Source organism: Loxodonta africana, chromosome 20 (assembly GCF_030014295.1).
Source record: "Loxodonta africana isolate mLoxAfr1 chromosome 20, mLoxAfr1.hap2, whole genome shotgun sequence".
Classification (NCBI taxonomy): Eukaryota; Metazoa; Chordata; class Mammalia; order Proboscidea; family Elephantidae; genus Loxodonta; species Loxodonta africana.
The window spans coordinates 12,156,932-12,182,468 of record NC_087361.1 but is presented as its reverse complement, the minus strand read 5'-3'; the positions used below and the strand labels follow the sequence as shown (position 1 = coordinate 12,182,468).

The 25,537-nt window shown below is 38.9% G+C and overlaps 1 protein-coding gene across 6 annotated transcripts in view; it reads right to left on the bottom strand.

Moving 5' to 3' along the window:
- SENP7 (SUMO specific peptidase 7) overlaps window positions 1-25,537 on the bottom strand; it is a 174,173-nt gene that overhangs the window by 144,474 nt on the left and 4,162 nt on the right. For all 6 annotated transcript variants that reach the window (XM_023559053.2, XM_064273043.1, XM_023559056.2 and 3 more), the window contains exons 2-3: window positions 18,591-18,643; window positions 4,951-5,055 (exon numbers count right to left, since the gene is read on the bottom strand). In XM_023559053.2, coding sequence (XP_023414821.1) covers window positions 4,951-5,055; window positions 18,591-18,643 — 158 coding nt within the window. The remainder of the gene's footprint in view (window positions 1-4,950; window positions 5,056-18,590; window positions 18,644-25,537) is intronic.

Genomic DNA, 25,537 nt, shown 5'->3' with positions numbered 1-25,537 from the left:
ATGGCTACACAGGCCACACAAAAATGATCCATCACACCACAGTCTTCCTCTTTTTCTCTGACCATCTACTTTACTAATCATGATGCCGTTCTCTGGGGACTGGTCTTTCCTGATAACATGTCCAAAGCATGTGGGACAAAGTCTTGCTGTCCTCACTTCTAAGGAGCATTCTGGCTGGACTTCCTCCAAAAGAAGTTTGTTCATTCTTTGGCAGTCCATGGTATATTCAACATTTTTCACCAATGCCACAATTCAAAGGCACCAATTCTTCTTTGGTGTTCCTTATTCGTTGTTCACCTTTAGCATGCAGTTCTCCTCACTCACTGTGCAGCTTTCGCAAACCACCACTCGTCTCTCAGCTTGTCATGTTGTGGGGGCTTGCAAGTTGCTGTGATGCTGGAAGCTATGCCACCATTATTTCAAATACCGGTAGGGACACCCATGGTGGACAGGTTTCAGCAGAGCTTCCAGACTAAGACAGATGGGAAAGAAGAATCTAAAGATCTACTTCTTTAAAAAATAAGGTAGTGAAAATATTATGAATAGCAACATAAAAGGATACTATCAAGGAAGTACAAAGACAATCCAAAGAATGGGAGAAAATATCCACAAGTCACATATCTGATAAAGGTCTAGAATCCAAAATATATAAAGAACTCTTAATTCAACAACAAAAAGACAAACAAGCCTATTATTAAATGGGCAAAGAATGTGAATAAACAGTTCTCCAAAACAGATATACAAAATGTCCAATAAGCATATGAAAAGATGCTCAACATCATCAGTCACTAGGGAAATGTAAATGAAAACCTCAATGAGATACCACTTCATACCCACTAAGATTGCTATTATCAAAAAAAGAAAAATAACTAGCGTTAGGGAGGATATGGAGAAACTGGAACCCTTGTCCACTGCTGGTAGAAATGTAAAATGGTGAAGCCACTATGGAAAACAGTTTGGCAGTTCCTCAAAAAGTCAAACACAGTATTACCATATAAGCCAGCAATCCACTCCTAGGTATATATCCAAAAAAATACTGAGAACAGGGATTCAAACAGATACTTGCACACTAATGATCACTGCAACATTATTCGTAATGGCCAAAAACTGGAAACAACCCAAGCATCCATCAACAAATAAATGAATACACAAACGTGCTAAATACATACGATGGAGTATCATTCATCCATAAAGAGAAATGAAGCCCTAATACAACCTTGAAAACATTATGCTGAGTGAAATACGCATGTGTTAGTTATCTAGGGCTGCTGTAACAGAAATACCACAAGTGGATGGCTTGAACAAACAAATTTATTCTCTCGCAGTTTAGGAGGCTAGGAGTCCGAATTCAGGTTACTGGCTCTAGGGGAAGGCTTTCTCTCTCTGTCAGCTCTGGGAGGAGGTCCTTGTCATCAATCTTCCCCTGGGTCTAGGAGTTTCTCAGTGCAGGGACACAGGGTCTAAAGGATACGCTTTGCTCCCGGCTTTTCTTTCTTAGTGGCAGGAGGTCCCTCTCTCTGCTTGCTTGTTCAATCTCTTTCATATCTCAAAAGAGGCTTAATGAGGCAGGATATGATCTACAGGGCTAGGGTGTATCTAGAGTCAAACCAAACCCGTTGCCGTCAAGTTGATTCCAACTCACAGCAACCCTATAGAACAGAGAGGAACTGCCCCATAGAGTTTCCAAACAGCACCTGGTAGATTTGAACTGCCGACCTTTTGGCTAGCAGCCATAGCATTTAACCACTAAGCCACCAGGGTTTCCGTTAACACCACAGAGGTTAGGATTTACAACACACAGAATGATTACATCAGATCACAAAATGGAGGACAATTACATGCTACTAAGCATCACAGCCTAGCAGAGTTGACACATATTTTGGGGGGGACACAATTCAATACACAACACTCAGTGAAAACAATCATTGTCAAAATACTATAGACCATATGACTACATTTATGTGACACTGTAAGTTACAGGCAGGGAAAACATCAGTGATTGCCAGAAGGGGTAGCCATACAGATCAACTACAAAATGTGGCAGTACAAGGGAATTTTTTGGATCAATGGAACTGTTTAACGTCATAACTGTGATGATACTTCTATGAGTCTATACAGCTCTTAAAATTCACAGAACTGTACACCAACAAATAAACACATACACGCACACGCACATATATATCTTTATTATGGTGGTGGCTGCAACAGTGTATGCATTTGTGGAAACTCATAAATGGATAGATTTAATTGCATGCAAATTAATCCTCAATAAAAACCAAAAACCAAACCCGCTGCCACTGAGTTGATTCTGACTCATAGCGACCCTACAGGACAGAGTAGAACTGCCCCACAGGGTTTCCAAGGAGCAGATTTGAACTGCTGACCTTTTGATCACCAGCTGAACTCTTTACCACTGTGCCACCAATTCTCAATAAATTTTATTTTTAAAAAGAGCATGGGTTGGAGAGAGATGCCGACGAAGAGTGAGCTACTTGTATCAGGTGGACACTTGAGACTGTGTTGGCATCTCCTGTCTGGAGGGGAGATAGGAGGGTAGAGAGGGTTAGAAACTGGCAAAATTGTCACAAAAGGAGAGACTGGAAGGAGGGAGTGGGCTGACTCATTAGGGGGAGAGTAAGTGGGAGTATGGAGTGAGGTGTATATAAGCTCATATGTGACAGACTGACTTGATTTGTAAACTTTCACTTAAAGCACAATAAAAATTATTAAAAAAAAAAAGAGCAAAAAATGTGAACAGGCACTACACAAAGGAAATATGCAACAGCCAATCAACATATGAAAATGTTTTAAGATAAATAATCAAGGAAATGGAAATTAAAACCCACAAAAAGTCCACCAACCGAATTAGATAAACCATTTATGTTATATTCATACAACAGAATACTAATAGCAATAAAAAGCAACAAACCACTAACAGATGCAAAACATGATGAATCTCAACATTTTGCTCAGTAAAAAACACAAAAGAGTACACACATATTGTATAGTTTCACTTTTATGAAGTCTAAGAATAGGCAAAACTACTTTGATTTCTATAGGAAATAGAAATCAAAAGACTGGTTTTGAGGAGTAGGCTGGTTTTATGGATTGAATTGCATCCCCTAAAACTGTGTGTCAAGTTGACTAGGCCATGATTTCCAGTATTGTGTAAACTGTCCACCATTTCGTCATCTGACGTGATTTTCCTACGTGTTATAAATCCTACCTCTGTGATGTTAAGGAGGCAGGACTCAATCCACAAGACTAGGCTGTATATTCAATCTCTTCTGAGATATAAAAGAGAGAAGCACAGAGGCACGAGGACGTCACGCTGCCAAGAATGAAGAACCAGGAGAACAGAGCATCCTTTGGACCTGTGGTTCCTGCACTGAGGAACTCCTAGACCAGCAGCTTGTCATCTGACCTGCCCCCTTCCGGTTTCACCAGCTTCCACGGTCCTGTGAGCCAGCAGCTTGCCCTCTGGCCTGTCAATTCTGGGTCCGTTAGCCACTGCAATCAAATCAGTTAGCCACTGATCCACAGACTTTGGGACTTGCCAGCCTCCAAAACCTCATGAACCCTTTCCTTGACATAAATCTCTCTCTATATGTGTGTGTGTGTGCGTGTGTGTGTATATGCACACGCACACACACACACATATATATATATATACATACTTCACTAGTTTCACTTCTCTAGAGAACCCAGCCTAAGGCAGTATGTACTGTTCACATGATCAGCAAATAAAATACAGTATTTCTTTATGGTGACCTTGAGGTCCCTCTCTCTCTCTTTCTCTCTCCTTTTATCTCTTGTTAAGATAAAAGGTGATGCAGGCCATACCTCAGGGAACCTCCCCTTACATGGGATCAGGACTGTGACCTAAGTAAAGGTGATAAGTAAGGTTGATGCACACCACCCTAATCCTGCATTAACATAAAAAAGACAACCTAGTGCTCTTTAACATAATCTAATCCTTCCCCATTAACCATAAGCAGAGGTTAGGATTTGTAACACACCACAAAATGGAGGCTAGTCACAGAATACCGGGAATCATGGCCTAGCTAAGTTGACACATATTTTGGGGGGACGCAATCCAATCCATGAGAGAAGACATAAGAAATCTGACGTATCTGACCTGTGATGTCAGCAAAGAATATTGGCTATACCTCAGAATGCAAGAAGAATGAACAAATCAGTCTTAGAAGAAATACAACCAGAATGCTTCTTAAAAGTAAGCCTGAAGAGACTTAAGCTCATTTACTTTGGACACATCATCAGGAAAGACCAATTGCTAGAAAAGGACATCATGTTCTGAAAAGTAGAAGGTCAAGCAAAAAATGAAGGAAACTCTTAATGACATGGATTGACACGACAGCCACAATAATGGACTCAAACACAGCACTGATCATAAAGACGGCACAGGACCAGGCAACATTTCATTCTATTATACATAAAGGCACTGAGAGTCAGAGCCGACTCAATGGCAGCTTACAACAACAGAGTGCTATCTTCAACTTTATTCATTACAGCCCTATAATATTTCTTAACAATAACAAAATCAAAGTCCAGATTTATAATGATAATATTTTGAAACGTAATTGTGTCACCCTTTAAGAAATACCCTCTTAAACGTCTGAGATAGGCAGACACCAAAAAAAGCAAAGGCTTCTACTAAAATTGAAATTGTCGTAAGCTTAAAATACGGTTTATACTACAATAATGAGATTTATGTTCCATGGGAGGGGCGGGGAACCATGCATAATAAGGTCCACTTAGATTCAAACTAAAGATTACCTGAACCTCAAAGCATCCTACCAATACACACAAGAAAAAATTTAAATCCTACATGTAAATAACAAAAGGCCAAAATAAGGACATACAATAAAAATTTATTTTACTAAAATAGTTTAAACACTAAAATACTTTAAAAGAAAGTAGTTTGCTCACCTCCTGCAAAGGGAGATTCCAGCGCTCTGAGCTTCTGAGTTTGGACAGTGACGACTGAACACAAATATCCTCTGGTTTTGCATTTAACACCTTCGTTATCCGAAACTAGGGTGAGAAAACAATCAGTTTAAACAAAATACAAAAAAGAGCTGGATCAGGTAACAGAACTATTACATTACCCTGAATTATACTTTGCTATTTGTTTTAAAAGTTCTAAAATCAGTGCTTAATTTATGGAAACCCTGGTGGCGCAGTGCTTAAGAGCTACAGCTGCTAACCAAAAGGTCAGCAGTTCAAATACACCAGCCACTCCCTGGAAACCCTATGGGGCAGTTCTACTCTGTGCTTTAGGGTCACTATGAGTCGAAATCAACTCAATGGCAAAAGGTTTTTTTTTTTTTTTTTAAATATAATTTTATGAGAGAAACCACAATAAAAAACTTTCATTAAGTATAAAGGTAGATATATTAAGTATCTCAACAGGTTCCTCATTACCCTCTTGCCTACAGCCTCTTTTCTAATCTTTCAAATGCTTTCCCTAGAGTTCTCTCACAAACTATGGCTATAATACTTAAAATACAACAATGATACCTCATTACTTATAAATAAAACTCTCTACAATCTGGGCTCCTTCAAATCACCCACACACTGTAAACTCTATTCCCATCCACAAAGTAACCAAACATTGCCCAAACATGTCACACTATTTTATGTCTCTAAACCCAGTGCCGTCGAGTCGACTCCGACTCATAGCGACCCTGTATGTAAAACGTCCCTAGACCTCTGTATATACCACTCTCCCAAACTAGAACGCCTGTCCCTCTATTTTCCTTTGGTGAAGTACTCCAGATTCTGCTCAAAATTATTCCCTCATCCACACAACTACCACCCCCATACCAAGACATTCCTTTCCCTGGATATGAATATTTGGTACATTTTTATTACTTACTTATACTACACGTATTATACCATATTAAAATTATTCATCTACATTAACTTCTTCACATGTGGAGCTCCCTTAAAGAGAGGACCTGTCTTATTCATTCACCTCTGTATCTCCAATGTGCGTGGCTCATGATATGCTGAGTAAATGGATGAATGAATTTAGAGGCTGTAATTTTTAGCCACAGTTTGAAATCGTTTGTTCAGAACTTAAATATCTTCACTTTTACACTGAAAGAAATATATAACGGATGGTTAAGCTTCAAGTTCAGGCTACAATACATAACATATAGTAACATATCAACTGCAACCAATTAACAATCCATGAAATTATTTCTATGAGAGGAAAGCATAAGCCAGGGCTATTTGTCCTTTTGTTAAGTTGTCGAAGCTTTATATACTCATGCGCTGCTGTCAGGCAATGTTCGACCACATATACGTCGGCGGTCGAGCATGCTCCATCTGAGGGATGCCCACAGTCCAACTAGGCCCTGAGCCCACCCCACCACCTCCCACCCATGAACAGATGCTCCTGCCACTGAATGGAGTGGGTACCCAAACCTCCTCCTGAATGTCCCAGGTCGGCAGGCATTTCAGAGCCCAGGCAAGACAGGGGCGCTGGGTAGCCAAGACCGCTCCCCTGCTGCCCAGGCCAGAGTCCCCCAACCGTGACCTTCAGAGGGCTGCAAGGCTACACACAGGGAAGGGCACAATCCAGTGCTCGCCTGAGGCTCTGAATCAGGAGCTGCCCAGGGCGTGCACACAGCACAGCAGCCCCCGGGCCTGTGCACTCTCTGCCCCAAAGATGTAGGTATTCGCACAACGTCCAAATCACATAACATCCTATTTCACAGAAGGTTATTTTGGACATTAAGCAACACATGACCGTATGTATTTTGGTTATTAGATTTTCATCGGGTATGTGGTTTCTGAAGACATTTTCCCAGTCAGTTGCTTGCCTTTCATTTTTTTGGTAGTTTTTGGAGACATAAGAGTTTTTATTTTTATGAAGTCCATTTATTTACTTTGTTCCTGTTCACACTTTTGTTATTATATTAGATATTCCACTGTTAAAAGCTAGGCCTGACAGCCTTGCCTCTGTATTTTCTTCTAAGAATTTTATGGTTATGGTTTTCACACTTAGGTCTTAAATCCATTTTGAATTTGTTTTTGTGTGTAGTGTGAGGCATGGATCTTCTTTCATTGTTCTGCACACAGAAATCCAATTTTCCCAACATCATTTACTGACCCCAAAAAAGCCAGTGCCGTCGAGTCGATTCCAACTCAAAGCAACCCTATAAGACAGGGCAGAACTGCCCCACAGAGTTTCCAAGGACCACCTGGCAGATTCGAACTGCCAAACCTTTGGTTAGCAGCTGTAGCACAGCTCTTCTTTCCCCACTGAATTGACTTAGCACCCTTGTCAAAAATCAACTGAACAGAGATACATGGATTTGTTTCCGGACTCTAAATTCTATTTCATTGGTCTATGTGTCTATTATTACACCAGAACCAGGCTGTTTTGGTTAGTAGAGACGTATAATACGTTTTAAAATCAGAAAATTTGTCTTCCTATTTTTTTTTTCCTCCTTTAACATTGCTTTAGCTATTTGGGGCCTCTTGCCATTCCATATAAAGTTGAGGAATGTTTTTTTCCATTTCTCTAAAGAAGGCTGTTCAAATTTTGATACCTCATGTTCTTAATTAGGGAACAGAAATTGCTTTCTTGGGGGGTAAGGCATGGGCTTCAGGCTATTCCTACCCATCGATGTCTTGTGAGTAGGTTATTGAGCCTACACTGGATTCTGAGACAAAGCACCAATTCTCTCCATTCCCACATGGTCTTCTTACAATACGACACTAAGAGGCCTCCAGCATGAGGTGCGGTCTATGTCCATTCTTTTTGAACCTGGGAATGCCTGTGACCTCCAAGGCTACAACATAAAAGGCGATATAGCTTCAGCCTGGCTCATAATGCATGCATGTTTTCTCTTTTTCTCTCTCTCCCTCTCTTCCTCCCTCCCTCTCTCTCTCGTTTTACTCTCACTCTCTCTCAATTTCTGTCTCTGTCTCTGTCTCTCTCTCCCTCCCTCTAAACACAGACCTTGGGAGCCCTAAGCCAATACATAAAAAATCCAGATAACCTGATGCTGCTATGCTTGAGAAATCATATGGAGAAGCTAAACAGGGATAAAGATGACTGAAAAGCCCCCAGATGTGTGAGTCTTCCCAGCACAAGTATCAAAACAAATGAGTGAGTCAATCTTAAACGAGTCCAGCCCCAAGCCTCCAAACCAACACAGCTGACTCCAAGTGGAACTAAGAAAAAAAAAGCTATCAGCAATTCAACCCTGCCCAGACTGCTGATTCATGAGCAAAATAAGTCAAACCAGTAAGTTTTGGGATAATTTGTTACACAGCCCTAGTAATAAAGGGGGACCAAGTTCAAAACTGAGATTTCCCAAGAGTAAGCTCAGTACAGGTGTTGAGTATTTTAACTTTATAAGACTGTGGATGTCCTCTTTGTGAGATTTTATATTCTTTTTTCACAGTAATTAGTTTTTATCATTTTACCTTTGAGTGGCTTACACAGATGTCAATGAATTACTTAGCCTATTTTTTCATACATACTTCCATTAGGATTGTCACAAATATCCAGCCCACATTCAAAAAGGGCAGTTTTCTACTTTCCCCAAAGTATAGAAAAAAAATATAGACACACATATAATCTGGATATTTATAAAAACTATAAGCCATCATCAAAAGCCTTAAAAAAGATCATATATTCTCCTTCTGCAATCTACTACTAGGAATTTATCCTAAAGAAATAAAATCAAATAATATTTATGAATAGGAATATAGACTATTTAGGAGTTATAATACAGGAAAACCAGAAACAATTATAATAATAAAACTCAACAAATTATAGCAAAGTTAAACAACACTGTACAGTTGTTAATAATATGCTCCAGAGGAATATTTTGTTTCCAACACACTAAGTGCAAAAGAAAACCACACTTACAGAACGATCCCTCTTTTCAAAGACAGAAAAAATCCATATATAGGAAAAAAAAATGGGAGGATATATACCAAAATGTTTAACAGTGATTATCTTTCAAAACAGTGAGATGACAAGCAATTTTTGTTTTAATTTTTGTGTTTTCTTATAGTTTCTAACTATTTTATTAATAGGAACACTATTCAACTGTTAAAGGCCAGGAAAAAAAATAAACATGCAAAGCTCAAGAAAAGTCTCTGCTACAGCTTTCTTTTAAATAAACTGAAGGTCTAAATCTCTCTAACATCACGTATAGTGACAAGCAGATTTCAAGTATAACCATTCTACTGTCAATTTTTCTACACTTACTTTCTTAATTATTAATTGATTAAAAAATGTAAACCTTTTGCAACATACTCGTATGTTTTTAGACTAATTTTAATCCTGGTCTCAACTGTGTACATTTAACAAAGATTCTAAAGTATTAGTGATGTAGCCTACACACCTACTCCTCACTTATTAACTACCTCGTTATCTGACATTTCACATTTACAATAGCAAAAAATCTACTCTCTGACTATTTCGCACGTTAACAACACATGCCAGGCAAAAAACAGACTGATGCGCAAGGCAAGGGTAATGCTAGCTGTGGTGCCTAAGGTTATGCATCAGTTTGGCTGGGCCACAACTCTTAGTGGTTTGACAGTTATGTAAAGATATAAACTGGCAGTTCTGTAGTGATGTAATTTGGTACTTGTGTACTAATGTAGTCATCCTCCATTTTGTGATTCGATGTGGTCATTCTCCATTTATACATAATGCTGATTTTTGTATAATGATCTAGTCTTTGGAGCTTAACCATGCAAATAAAGAAGAAGTGAATGTGTTATAATTAGGTTGATAAGTGTGAACTGGGTGTATTATAATCAGGGCTTCAAACCAGTTCATTCCAGTTCAAACCCCTGCTGAGAAATCTGCATTTCTAACAAGATCCCCCCAGCTGATGACAATGATTTAATGTTAAAATGTAGATTCCGAGTCAGAATATCTGGGATGGCATCACTGGCATTCACCGGGAACTTGTTAGAAATGCCTATTTCTCAGCAGGGGTTCATACCAGAATGAACCAGTTTGAAGCCCTGTTTATAATTTCATTACAAGAACCTGAACAGAGTACAAACACCAGAAGAGAAACTAGATAACTGGGAACTCCTAAAAATCAAACACTTATGCTCATCAAAAGACTTCTCCAAAAGAGTAATAAGACAACCTACAGACTGGGGAAAAAAATTTGGCTATGACGTATCTGTCAAGGGTCTAATCTCTAAATTCTATAAGATACTTCAACACCTAAACAACAAAAAGACCAATAACCCAATTAAAAAATGGGCAAAGGATATTGAACAGACACTTCACCAAAAAAGACATTCAGGTGGCTAACAGATACATAAGGAAATGCTCATGTGATCATCAGCCAATAGAGAAATGCAAATCAAAACTACAATGAGATACCATCCCACCCCAAAAATGCTGGCACTAATCCAAATAACACGAAATAGTAAATGTTGGAGAGGCTGTGAAGGGAATGGAACACTAACACACTGCTGGTGGGAATGTAAAATGCCACAACCACTTTGGAAATCAATTTCACGCTTCCTTAAAAAGCTAGAGATAGAGCTACAACACAATTCAGCAATCTCGCTCTTGGAAATATATCCTACAGAAATAAGAGCCCTCAAACGAGTAGATACGTGCACACCCAAGGTCACTGCAGCACTGTTCACAATAGCAAAAAGATGGAAACAACCTAGGTGCCCATCAACAGAGGAAAGGATAAACAAATTATGGTATATTCACACAAAGGAAGAGTAAGCAACGAGAAAGAACAATCAGTCTGTGAAACATCTCGTAACATGGATGAATCTGGAGGCATTATGCTAAGTGAAAATAGCTGCAAAAGGACAAATATTGTATGAGACCACTATTTTAAGAACTCACGAAAAGGTTTAAACACAGAAAACAACATCGTTTGATGGTTATGAGGGTGGGGAAAGAGGGACAGGAGTATTCGCTAACTGGAAAGTAGACAAAAATTATTTTATACGAAGGAAAGGACAACACACAATACAGAGGAAGTCAGCCAAACTGAGCTAAATCAAAAGCTAAGAAATTTCCTGAATACAACCAAACATTTCAAGGGACAGAGTCTGGGGATCATGGTTTCAGGGGCTATCTAGATCAGCTGGCATAACAACATTTATTAACAAAATGCTCTGCATTCCACTTTGGTGAGTGGCATCTGGGGTCTTATACGCTTGCAAGTGGCCTCCTAAGATGAATCAGTTGATCCCAACTCACCTGAAGCAAAGGAGAATGAAGAACACCAAGACACAAGGAAAATATGAGCCCAAAAGACAAAAAGGGCCACGTAAACCAGAGACTCCATGAGCCTGAGACCAGAAGAACTAGACAGTGCCCAGCTACCACCAATGACTGCCCTGACAGAGAACACAACAGAGTCCCTGATGGAGCAGGAGAAAAGTAGGGAGCAGAACTCAAATTCTAGTTAAAAAAAAAAAAAAAATACTTAATGGTCTGACTGAGACTGGAAGAACCTGGGAGACACGGCCCCTGGACTCTCTGTTAGTCCAGAACTGAAATCATTCCCGAAGCCAGCTCTCCAGACAAAGATTAAACTGGACTATAAAACATGAAGCAATACTGGTGAGCAGTGTGCTTCTTAGCTCAAGTAGATACACAAGACTTAATGGGCAGCTCCTGTCTGGAGGCGAGCTGAGAAGGCAGAAATGGGGCAGGAGCTGGCTGAATGGACGCAGGAAATCAGGGGTGGAAAGGAGGCATGTACAGTCACATTACAGGGATTGCAACTAAGGTCATATAACCATGTGTGTATAAATTTTTGTGTGAGAAACTAACTTGACCTGTAAACTTTCACCTAAAACACAATAAATAAAATGTTAACTGACCAAAAAAAAAAAAGTTTACTGATGTTTCCCTGGTACTTAATGCCTGATATGGTCAAGTACATGTTAAGTACCCAGTATTTGCTAAGCAATGCTTCAATAAATAAAACTAATTCTAGAAAATGATGTTGACAATATATAGTTAAGTAGAAAAGGCAGATTACAAAACAGTATTTTTGAGGTTTTTCTATTTTTTAATGTTTATTTGTTTATGATATGTGGTTAAATGGACAAACTGGAAGGAATTATGCCAAAATATTAATTTTGATTGTCTCTAGGTGGTCTTAGGTGGTCTTCTTTCCATTCAATTGAATTTTATAACTTTTCTACAACAAACTAGTATTGCTTTAGAAATTTTTTTTAAATATATTCATCTCAAAAAGTATCAGTTTCTTATCCCCATATCCATCAAGGCTGTCATCCTTCCAGTAATTTATTTCCACTAAGCTGCCTTGAGGAAAAAAACAGTAATATAAACTTCTAAGAAGAATGTAATATGCTAATTTCCTAAGAAACACCCACATTTTTAAAATGAGTAGTACAACTTCATGTGTTTATTATGGTTGAACAAATAAGTATATATGCTGTAAATAATGACAGAAACAAAAGTTACAAATAAGGAAAGGGGGGAGGCTAGAATAAACCCTGTGTTGTCTGATTAGTATCAGAAGTATCAGTATTAAACTCATTTTTTTTAATAGATATATATAGACAGAGAAATAAAGATATGTCTGTACATACACGGGGTTAGTTTACGTATTTATATTTTCTGGAGCCCTGGTGGCGCAGTGGTTAAGAGTTCGGCTGCTAACCAAAAGGTCGACAGTTCGAAGCCACCTTGGAAACTCTATGAGGCAGTTCTACTCTGTCCTATAGGGTCGCTATAGTTTGAATTGACTCAATGGCAGTGGGTAGTATTTTCTAGTTCTGTCTGTTGAGAAAACCTAGAAAACAATGACACCCTAGTAACAATGAACACACCTAGCACTGAGACCTAAGTTTCTAAATACCATTCTTCAATAAAAAGAACCAAGGCTTCCTGGAGAAGTGGTTAATTCCAAGACTGGGTCAGGGAAAACACAAGATGTGTCTGGAGCATCTTGTGATCATGAAGTAAGCAAGTGCTCCAAAAAAGATAGGGGTATGTTAAAAGGGCACAGGAGTCAACCTGAAAGACCTCCCAATGCCCAAGCTACAACACTCTGATCAACAAAATCAGTAACAATAGTAATGGATTATAACCCATAGAATAAAATAAACATCCATGAGTCTATACTGATTATATACATACACATCCCTGGTGGCACAGTGGTTAAGTGTTTGGCTGCTAACCAAAAAGTCGGCAGTTCAAATCCACCAGCCACTCCATGGAAACCCTATGGGGCAGTTCTACTCTGTTCCATAGGGTCGCTATGAGTCAGAATCAACTTGACAGCAATGGGTTGGTTATAAGGGAATAGAGACAGCTCTCCCTTACAGAAGAATAATTTCAATTAATGTAGAAGGAATGAGGAAAATATAAAACCACCATCAGAATACCATACATATTCATTGTCACAGGCAAGAACCACTGACAGAAGCTAAAGTAGTGGGCAACAGTCTAAGCAATAGTATGTTTCTGTACATTCTAAGTATTTCCCCCAAGATATCTATTAATTGCAAAGGAAAAAATGATATCTTTACAGTGGAGAAACCAGGCAGCTATCACCTGAACCAAGTGATCAAGGTTGATATCACCAGGTATATCATCATGTACCCCTTGGTGAACTGAGAAGGGCATATAACTTTTGTGGTACTGTCAGGGATTGAATTGTGTCCCCCCAAAAATGTGTGTCAACATGGTTAGGCCATGATTCCCAGTATTGTGTGGTTGTCCTCCATTTTGTGATTGTAATTTTATGTTAAAAGGATTAGGTGGGATTGTAACACCACCTTTATCCGGGTCACCTCCCTGATGCAGTGTAAAGGGAATTTCCCTGGCGTGTGGCCTGCACCACCTTTTATCTCTCAAGAGATAAAAGGAAAGGGAAGCAAGCAGAGCATTGGGGACCTCATACCACCAAGAAAGCAGCACCAGGAGCAGAGTGCACCGTTTGGACCTGGGGTCCCTGCACCTGAGAAGTTCCTCGACCATGGGAAGATTGAGGACAAGGATCTTCCTCCAGAGCCGACAGAGAGAGAAAGCCTTCCCCTGGGGCTAACATCCTGAACTTGGACTTTTAGCCTACTAGACTGTGAGAGAATAAACTTCTCTTTGTTAAAGCCATCCACTTGTGGTATTTCTGTTATGGCAGCACTAGATGACTAAGACAGGTACCCTTCCCCAAAAGCTATAACCTTAATCTAACCACGAAAAACTATGATACAAACCCATACTGAAGGACATTCTACAAAATAATGACCAATATACTCTTCAAGGAAACTCTGGTGGCGTATTGGTGAAGTACTACTGCTGCTAAACAAAGGGTCGGCAGTTCAAATCCACCAGACGCTCCTTGGAAACTCTATTGAGCAGTTCCACTCTGGCCTATAGGGTCACTATGAGTCAGAATCGACTCGACAGCACTGGATTTGGTTTTTTTTTATACTCGACAAAAGTGTCATGGTCACAAAAGATAAAAGTCTGAAAAACTGTCATAGATTGGGAACTAAGGAGACACGACATCTAAATGCAATGTGGGACACTGGATCAGAAAAAGGACATTAGTAGAAAAACTGAGGAAATTCAAATAAAATCTGTAGTTTAGTTTAAAATATTATACTAACGTTGATGGCTTAGTTTTGATAATCATACTTACAGCCCTAGTGGAGCAGCAGTAAAAGCACTCAGCTGCCAACCAAAAGACTGGTGGTTTGAACCCGCCAGCCTCTCCATGAGAGAAAGATCTGGCAGTGTGCTTCTGAAAAGATTTACTGTTGCTAATTCCACCTCATTAATGTCATAGAAATTGGATTTACAACACACAGGTAAATCACATCAGATGACAAAATGGCGGACATAATACTGGGAATCATAAACTAGCCAAGCTGACACACATTTTTGGGGGACACAATTCAATCCATAACATTCTACCCAGGACCCCCAAAAATTCATGTCCTTGCCACATGTAAAACACTGTCACCCCATCATATCATAGCAAATTTATTAAATCAACTCCAAGTCCAAAATTCAAAAATTCCTCTTCATCTGTCAAGAATACAAATTATCAGCTTTCAAAATATAATGGCGCAACAGTCAGGCACAAGCCAGACATTTTCATTACAAATGGAAGAAACTGGAGGGAAAACCAAACCCAGTGCCGTCACGTCAATTCCAACTCATAGCGACCCTACAGGACAGAGTAGAACTGCCCCAGAGAGTTTCCAAGGAGCACCCGGCGGATTCAAAATGCCGACCCTTTGGTTAGCACCCATAGCACTTAACCACTACACCACCAGGGTTTCCACTGGAGGGAAAGAAGGAATAGGCACCATGCAAGTCGTCAGAACACATTATATTAGCCCTCAAGGCTTGAAAATAATCCTCTGTTCTCTGAGACCACTGAGACAATGGCCGTTCCCTCCAGACTCTGAGTGTTGGCCACACTCTCCAGGTTCTGAGTGGAGGCCCCTGGGCCCTGGGCTTCAGCTGTACCTTCCAGGCCCACTGAAACCCCAACTCTGGTCCCTTGGCTTTGGGAGGCCCCCTGGCTGCACAGTGGTTAAGAGCTCAGCTGCTAACCAAAAGGTCAGCAGTTCAAATCCACCAGCCACTCTTTAGGAACCCTATGGGGCAGTTCTACTCTGTCCTATAAGGTCACCACGAGTTCGAATCAACTCGAGGGCAACAAGTTTTGTTTTGTTTTGTTTTTAATTCTCCTAGTCCAAATGAGTAGTGACTCCACTGAGTTAGCTCTGCTTCCTGTGTTCCTTTTCAGCTTCTGCTTCTTGGTTCCTTGGCCTCTCGGCCTCTTGGGCCTTGCTGCTCACATCTGCCCTGCTGGGACAAGTGTTCCAAAGCTCTTTAGTTCCACCGATAAGTGCCAGAAGACACACCACTCCACTAGTAAACTTCGGCCGGAAGGCTCTCAGCTCTCTCACTGTGAGCCAACTCCAGAGCTGTCTCTCGCCGGTCTTTTTTTTTTTTTTTAATCACACTTTAATTTCAGGTGACCAGTGAATATATTACACAATTATTGGTATAATTGTGGATATGCTTTTTTTTAATTGTACTCTAGATGAAGGTTTACAGAACAAACCAGTTTCTCATTAAACAATTAGTACACGTATTGCTTCGTAACACTGGCCACCAACTCCACGACACGTCAACACTCTTTCCTTCTGGACCCCGGGTTCCCTATTACCAGCTATCCTGTCCCCTCCTGCCTTCTGTCCTTGCCTACTGGCTGGTGTGCCCATATAGTCTCATTTTATTCTATAGGCCTGTCCAATCCTTGGCCAAAGGGTGAGCCTCAGGAGTGACTTCCTTTCTGAGCTAAAAGGGTGTCCGGGGGGGCCACACTCTCGGGGTCTCTCCAGTCTGTTGGCACTGTCTCTCAAAGATCTCCTGGTTCTGCTGCTGCCATTTCTCTGCTGCTGCTTCTCATCATCTGCGCCGTCTCTACTGCAACAGCTCTCCTCATTTCCTTCTCAGTCCTCCATCCATTCACAGTTTCAAAACCACTTCCACATTTTAGGTATCTGTTAGAACAGCACCCCACTCTCTTAGTGCCAAATTCTTAGTTATCTCGTGCTGCTATAACAGAAATACTACAAGTAGAGACTTTAACAAACAGAAATTTATTCTCTCAAAGTCTAGGAGGCTACAAGTCCGAATTCAGGGTGCCAGCTCCAGGCGAAGGCCTTCTGTCTCTGTCAGCTCTGGAGGAAGGTCATTGTCATCAATCTTTCCTGATCGAGGAGCTTCTCAGTGCAGGGACCCCGGGTACAAAGAACACACTATGCTCCCAGTGCTTTTTTCTTGGGGGTATGAAGTCCCATGTCTCTCTGCTCATTTCTCTCTTTTGTATCTCAAAAGAGATTGGTTTAAGACATAATCGTACAGATTGAGTCCTGCCTCATTAACATAACTGCCGCTAATCCCATTTTACTAAGATCATAAAGACAGGATTCACAACACTTAAGAAAACCATATCAGGTAACGAAATGGTGGAAAATCACACAACACTGGGAATCACGGCCTAGCCAAGTTGATAGATCTTTTGGGGAGACACAATAAAATATATAAACTCTACTGTAAGTCTATAAGTCTAAAGTTATTTGAAAATAAAAAGTTAAAAAAATATACTGTACATCTAAAAATCAGAAAGAGAAATTCATTAACTTAATATTATTAATTCCTAGTGGTAGAATTTGAGATTAATTGTGTGGAGGAAGTAATGACCTAGGCAGAACATTTCACTTCACCAGAGATATTGAACAGAAAATATGTAACCAACACAGAGGTATTTAAAACTGAGTACGATGGTATTTAGCCTAGCAATACAAGCTTTTCTTTTTTACTACCTGCATTCACCCCAGCCAAAAAACCAAACCCACTGCTGTTAAGTCGATTTAAGAGTCATTCACCCCACTTAATTTAAATCTAGAATTTTAAGTGCCAGAATTTTAAACTTTAAAAACCTGAATTTTAGAAGCCACGCTCTTTGATCTTCTTATCACTAACCAAAAACCCACCAAAGTCTAGGTGATTCCGACTCATAGCAATCCTATAGCATAGTAGAACTGCCCCCAGAGTTTCTGAAGAGCGCCTGATGGATTTGAGCTGCCGATCTTCTGGTTAGCAGCCAACGCACTTAACCACTACACCACCACGGTTTCCACGGGCTTCTTAAGGAGCTTTTAATTCCCTCTTACAACCCTCTTTCATGAATTCTTCTCCCTCTTTGCTCTTTGTTACAACTTTACAGTATAAAAATGTATCAAATTAAAGTTCTCTGTGCATAACTTGGAAATCCTGGCGGCATAGGAGTTAAGCGCTATGTCTGCTAACCAAAAGGTCAGCAGTTTGAATCCACCAGGTGCTCCTTGGAAACTCTATGGGGCAGTTCTACTCTGTCCCATAGGGTTGCTATTAGTTGGAATCAACTCGACAGCAATGGGTTTGGTTTTTGTGTTTTTTTTTTGGTTTTGGTACATAACTTGGAATGCTTCAGAGAAAACGGAGCTAATAAATTATTATAATATAAATTAGGGTGCTACTGCATTTAAATCACAAAATTCTAGAGAAAAATAAGATTACCTTTCTAAACAAGCATGCATTTTTTAAAACACTTCCTACATAGGTAGAAACTTCATAATGCTTATTTTGCTAGTCTTGGCTTATATGTGAGGCATGCAAGGATGTATTCCAAACAGTAGTTGTCAGCATATGCCTTGGATACAACTCTTCTACGTCCGAAGTATTACTAACGAATGAACATGAGGCACTGTAATATATATTCAGTCGTCAGAGAAACGCTGAATTATGTTTTATGTAAAATCTAAAATGAGGCCTGTAAAGTATACTGGTACGTGCTACAATGATTTAAACAAGGCCGGTCCCAGAAAGGTTTCCTGATTAACCTTCAGTTAATTAGGATACGTAGTGCCCCAAAACATTAATTAGTCATAGTTTTACAGTATTCTCTTTAAAATTTTATTTTAAAGACAATTACTAAAATGCTTTCAATATACACAATTCTAAAAATAATAAATAGGTTAAAAATAATCCATACCTCACGTAAATCAGAAGATGAAGACTTTCTCCTTTTTCCTTCTGTGACAATTTCTATAAAAACCAAAAACATGATAAAAATTACCCTTTAACACCTAAATGAGATACACAATTTAATAAGAGAAACTTTCATAGCCATCCTTATTTTAAATTAACATCTTGTTAGATGTAGGATTTACATTGATACACTTTACAGAACCTAAAGGATTAAACATAAAGGTCAAAAAAGGATATTTATCATTATAATTGCATGTGTCAGAATAGCAAATTGTCACGAAATGTGTCCACTACACAATATATGTATGATGACAAAAGAAAAAAGAAGGAAACTTAGCTCTAAGTACTAAACCAGAATTTCCCTGGCAAAAGACCTAGCACCCATTAGTATTCAATAAATGTTGGCTGAACCATCTGACAGGACAAATTTTTATAATCTGAAGGGGAAAAAAAATGCAGAAGGTGAGATCTAGAAGTTGGCAATACTCTACAAAAACACGTTCAGTTCTACTAAATACCTAAGCACACTATACAACTGGGTACCAGTTTAACTGTTTCCTCACCAATATTTTTTCGGACTTTTTATGGATACTTCATTTTTGAACTATTTCATTCAATCAGCAAATATTTACTGAATGTCTATCATGTGTCAGTCACTTCACCGCAGTAGGCAGTGATTATAGTATAGTAAGCAAATCAGACAGTCCAAAGTTTCCTGAAACTTATAGCCTATGCAATGTATCACAGATTTCATAACAATACTAAATGATACGGATCCATATATATGTGGTCACCTATTTATGACAAAGGGCCCCGGTGGCACAACAGTTAAACAATAGGCTGCTAACCGAAAAGTTGACGGTTGAAACCCACCAGCGGCTCTGCAGGGGAAAAGACCTGGCAATCTGCTCCCATAAAGATTAAACCAAAAAAACAAACCCACTGCTGTCAGGTCAATTCCTACTCACAGCAATCCTATAGGACAGAGCAGAACTGCCCCACAGGTTTCCCAAAGAGGAGCTAGTGGATTCAAACTGCCGACCTTTTGGTTAGCAGCTGAGCTCATAACAACTGTGCCACCTGGGCTCCCCATAAAGACTACAGCTTAGGAAATTCTATGGGGCGATTCTACTCTGTCAGCTTGACTGCAGACAACATCATCTATGACAACGGTATCACTTCAATTCACTGGGAAAAGAACAATGTTTTCAATAAATGATGCTGAAGCAATGTGATAACCAAACAGAAAAATAAATTTTGACCCCAACTCATACCATAAACAAAAATTAATTAGAAAGGGTCACAAATTTAAAGGTAAAACAAATAAAAGCTTTTAAAATAAAACATCCGAGAATACCTTCACGACACTGGGGTAAGCAAAGATTTCTTGAACAGGGCACAAACAGACCTAACCATAAAAAAAAAAGGTTTACAAACTACTTCATTAAAATTAAGAACTTAATATTCATCAAAAGTCATCACTGAGAACGAAAAGGCAAGCCACAAACTAGGAGATTATTCATAATAAATACATCTGTCAAAAAATAAATACATCTGCGAAAATATATAAAGAACTCCTACAAAGGAGTAAGAATAAGCAAGACGATCCATTCTTAAAATGGGCAAAAGAAATATCTAGAATAGGCAAATGTATAGAAACAGAGAGTACCAAGGGCTGGAGTAACAGCGAGTTTTCACTTCATGGGCACAGTTTCTACTCACGGTGAGGAAAATTTTTTTGAAACAAATAGTGGTGATAGCTGCACAACATTGTGACTATAATTAATACCACTATGTTGGATGGTTAAAAATTATTAAAATGGCAAATCTTATATTTTACAATAAAAAAAAGTCAAAAGCCTTAAATAGGCACTTCCAAAAAAAGGTTCAAATGGCCCATAAACATACAAAAAGGTGCTCAATTTCATCACCATCGAAGATACACAAGTTAAAACATCAATGTGATACCATTCCACAGCCCTCAGAATGGGTAAAATTAAGAAAACTGAAAATAGCAAGTACTGGTCAGAGACTAGAACTCTCATGCACTGCTGGTGGGAACGTAAATTAGTACATCTACTTGGCCATCTACTTGCTGAACACCTGCCTACTCTATGTCCAATGACTACGTTTCTAAATATATGGCCAAAAGAGAGAATGCTTACAGCCACCAATAGACATGTGTAAGAATTCAAATTATCTTTGTTCTTATTAGCCAAAAACTGGCAACCACCTGAATGCCAATTAACAGAAGCATGGATAAACAAATAGAGGTATATTCATACAATGGAAAACAATACAGCAATTAAAAAGAATAAATTACACCATACAGAGTATGAACACATTTCACAAACAGTATGTTTAAAGGAAACCAGGCACAGAGTGTGCATACTGTATGATTCTATTTTCATGAAATTCAAGAACAGGTAAAACTTACCTATGGTGATACTAGACAAACAGTGATTGGGAAGGGACACAAGTGAGCCTTCTGGGATGCCGAAAATATTCTATACCTTGATCTAAATTATGGTGATACAGCTGTATGTATACAATATAAAAAATTCATCAAACTATATATTAAAGATATGTGTACTTTACTGTATATCTCAACTTAAAAAGTTAACTTAAAATAACAATTAATTAGAACAAATGAACTATACCTTATTCAGAAATCCATACGGCTGAAACAATTTCTCTGATACATAGCATTGATTCTATTATATGCATTTCCTGAAGTAAGTACTGCTGCAAAAATTACTTTAACCTCTATACTGCAGATTCTGACGAGTTCAAATAATTTCATTAACCTATCATTCTTTAACTATATTACCAAAAATAAATAACTTTTAAGATACACTATAAGACTTCACTTTGTAGAAATTTGCTTTCTAGTCAATTTTACTAAAATACATAGCATTTTAAAAAAAAAAAGAGTATCAGTTGCTTAAATTGCACTTTATAGATTAATATGTCCATACTGACTCACTGAGTTAAAACTGCTTCTATCCAGTTGTGCGACATCTCCGTATTTCCTTTACTACTATTGTGACTTCCCAAATTTTAGGAGTTTTTAAAACTGTGTTGCTCCATCTTACTCTAGATTGCTTTGGGAGTGTTTTAATAAACATATGATGTACCTCTACTTGAGGCTGTCTGGTATAGTGTACTGCTTGGAGCACAGATATTAAATGCAGACAACCTAAATTTGTATTTTGGCTTACTAGTTGTGACTTCTCTAAATATCAAGTTTCTCATCTGTAAAACGGGAGAATATCTGCCTTTTGAATCATTAAGATTAAATGAAACAGTCAATATCAAAAGTTTTTAGTATTATGTTTGGCATGTAGTTAATGAAAAGAACTGGTAACTATTATTACTACAATGTTTTATATTAAAATATCTCTCTTTAAGAGACCTCAATACATTAGTATTAATATACAAGAAAATCTAATTATTCTCATTCTAAATATGAGCCAAACAATTAAAAAGCATGACTTTTTCCCAAGTAGCTTGTGGAACCATTCCTCGCTATTTATTCTATAAACATTTACTTGGAAAAATAATACTTACCATTGCCAGACACTATGCTAAGTGCTTTACACAGATTTTTTCATTCAATCTTTACAAAAGCTTTACGAGATCAATAATGGTATTATCCCTATTTTAGAGATAAAGTAATTTAAGTTTAAAAAAATCCAAATAACTTGCCCAAGGTCACAATGGTGATTCATCACTGGTCTGATTCCAGGGGTGGCATTCTTAACCAGTACACTCTAGGCATGTTGGAAGTTACGAAGATATAAGATGAATAAGACACACCCTGTCACGAAGTTAACAGCATCGTAGCAGAGATCAGACAATTCCCCACAGCTACAATAGATGCTGGAATCTGATGAACAGTATATAAGAAGTATAAACACCCACGGCAGTTCAGAAATGAGTATTTTAGTTTGTGCTAGATGGTTCTGGGAAAGGTACAATTCAAAAAGGGCCTTGGAGTTTTACACAGGCAGAGATGGGTGGGAAGGTCACCCCAGTGCCAGGTCCATCCCATGGGTGGGTGAGTTATCAATACAGATATCTACCAACTAGGATGAAGCTGCCACAAGAGGCAGGCTCCTAAATCACTGAAGACACAGACTGCTTGTCCATCTGGGAGGCAGGTTTGAGACAGTACCATTACATCAAGGTTCCAGTCTGATGCTTCAGAGCCACTCAATCCTAACCACAACTCAATCCTACCCATGACTCATCTCCTGTTACCATGTCCCTCTTGCATTATCAGGCCCTAGATGCCAATCCCCACAGCCTGTTACCTTGCAATTCTCTCATCTCTCATGTACTTCAGCTCTACATTCTTCACCTCTTCCCCTAGCCCAGTAAATCCTTTCTCAGGGTCAATTACAATTTTCTTATATTCTAAATGTTTCCTTGAACATTTCCTCCACCTTGGTTTAACTTTTTATTGATGACGTTTCTTTTAAAGATGCTCTCGAGGAGAAGATTCTTCTCCCTTTTATAAAACTAGGAGTAAGGATTAACAGTCTCACCCACTACCATCCTTCCAATTATTATTCTATTTACTTACTGTAGTAGCTCCTCTTTAAAATTCCCATAAATTGGATATCCTCCCTCATCCATAATTGTGACTGCCATCTACTGACCCAAGACTCTCCCCAAGATTCCTAGAATACTCTGATGTTTGGTTCATAGTTTTCCACTCTATCATTAAAATCTACTCTCACTCTGAAGCACTAAAACGTCCATGAATTGACTTCAATCAATACAAGGGATTCACTTTAATTTACTCCAACAACCTTCTTCTATACATTCCCACTTCAGCAATATGTATTTGAGTGGAAAACAATCCCACCTCTCAAGTTCTCAAATGTGAACTTGCCCTCTCATTCTACAGCATACTGTCCTTTGACTCCTCCATTTCCTCACACCCACTGACTTCATTCCTGCTCCTCATACTTGCCACACACTTTAAGTAAAACTAAACTCATATTTCTTTTCAAGTTCTTGCACCTGGACTGCTTCACATTAACTGAAGAAAGTCACATAACCATAGCAACTACTAAAAACTTACTCTGGTTTTAACTAAAACCTTAAAAAATTATTTAATACTTCTCTTATTAGAGGTGGTCAATCCCTAATTTACCTTCTACTCTATTCCATCAAGGAATGGTACAATGTTTGGTACAAATAATTAACGTGCTTGGTTGCTAACTGAAAGGTTGGAGGTTCTAGTCTACCTAGAGGCACCTCAGAAGAAAAGGTCTGGTGATCTACTTCCAAGAAATCAGCCATTGAAAACCCTACTACCCTTATGGGATCACCGTGAAACAGAATCAACTCAATGGCATCTAATACTAGTTATTCCTTCTATCAGCTATTTTAAGCTTCTAATACCACCTAAAAGTCCCTTTCTCAAAAGATTATCTTGCCTCCTATTTCACTAGAAGCTAGGATTTTAACATCCTTAACTTCTCAAATTTTCTCTGTAGTCCCTCCTTTCCATGTCTCAATGAACTGTTTTCTGATGCTCTCCTCTCCTGTTTCTTCTCCGATCTCACTACATCGGTAATCTCTTAACCGGTATTTTCAACTTTCCCTCCCTACTAACTCCCCTTCCTACTCTCTACCAACCCAATTTAAGTCTCTCATATTCATTAAAAACTTCCTTTCTACCTAATTTCCTACTCAAGGTTGTTCTAGACAACTGTCCTTCCCATTTCATTTTCTCAGTTTACTTTTGCTGCCCTTTTCCTCACCATCCATTCACTCCTTTAGCCTCCTGAATCCGGCTTTTATCCCTGCCGTTCTACTATGACTACTTTTTTTTACCTGTGACCTCCTAACTGTCAAATCCAAAACCCTCACATTACCTCATCTTTAACACTAACATTGTTTTTCACTGGCTTTTAACACACTCTCTTCTCATGCTTCACCGAACTTATCACATTTCTAATCTGCCTCCTACCTAACTGCTTCACCTCAGTCTCCTTGGCAGTGTCTATTCCTCCCCACTTTGAAATAGATGTACGTGGTTCAAGCGTTTTCTCATTCTATGTACACCTTCTGTAATTCCATTCATTCCAGTGGCTTCAGTTAACATAACGTAGTTCTATCATGATTAATAAGGTCCCCGTGTAGTGCAAAGCATTTGCGTTTGGATACTAACCAAAAGGTTGGTGGTTCAAATCCACCCAGCAGTGCTGTGAAAGAAAGGCCTGGTGATCTTAGGTGTACAGCCATTTCCTAAAAACTTATGGAGCACAGTTCTACTATGACACACGTGAGTTTGCCAGAATCGACACAATGGCGAGGGATAGGTTTCGGTATCATGATTTAACCTCATTTTGAACCTCAACATAATGCAATTACACTTAAAATTCAAAATCTTGCAGACATATCCTGAACCTACTGAAAGATGTAGGAAAGGTGAATCTCATCACCAAAACCAGACTCAGTGACCCCACAAGACAGAGTAGAATTGTCCCATAGGGTTTCTAAAGAGAAGCTGGTAGATTCAAACTGCCGACCTTTTGGTTAGCAGTCGTAGTCATTAACTACTGCGCCACCAGGGCTCCATCTCATGGGACACTAGTTATTGAAGATAACAGGGTAGGAAAGAAGTTTCAAAATCAAGTAAGTTTGAGAAAACTGTAAGCTCAGTCTCTCTCTTGGAGAGGCAAAATGTACAGCAGCATAGCCAAGGATCTAAAAAGCCCTGGGCAAGATGCAGAAAAGTACAATGATCAAGAGTTTCTGTGGCTGGTTTTATTTTAAAATATTAAAAGTTTTATTTTAATATTAAAATACGCATTAACTCATTTAAAAACAATACACTCATGCTACGTTAGCATAACTACCAAAAACCAAAAAATCACTGAGAAGAGTGGCATTGTTCTACGTATCTGCAAATCTCTTTAATGTCTGGCTTAG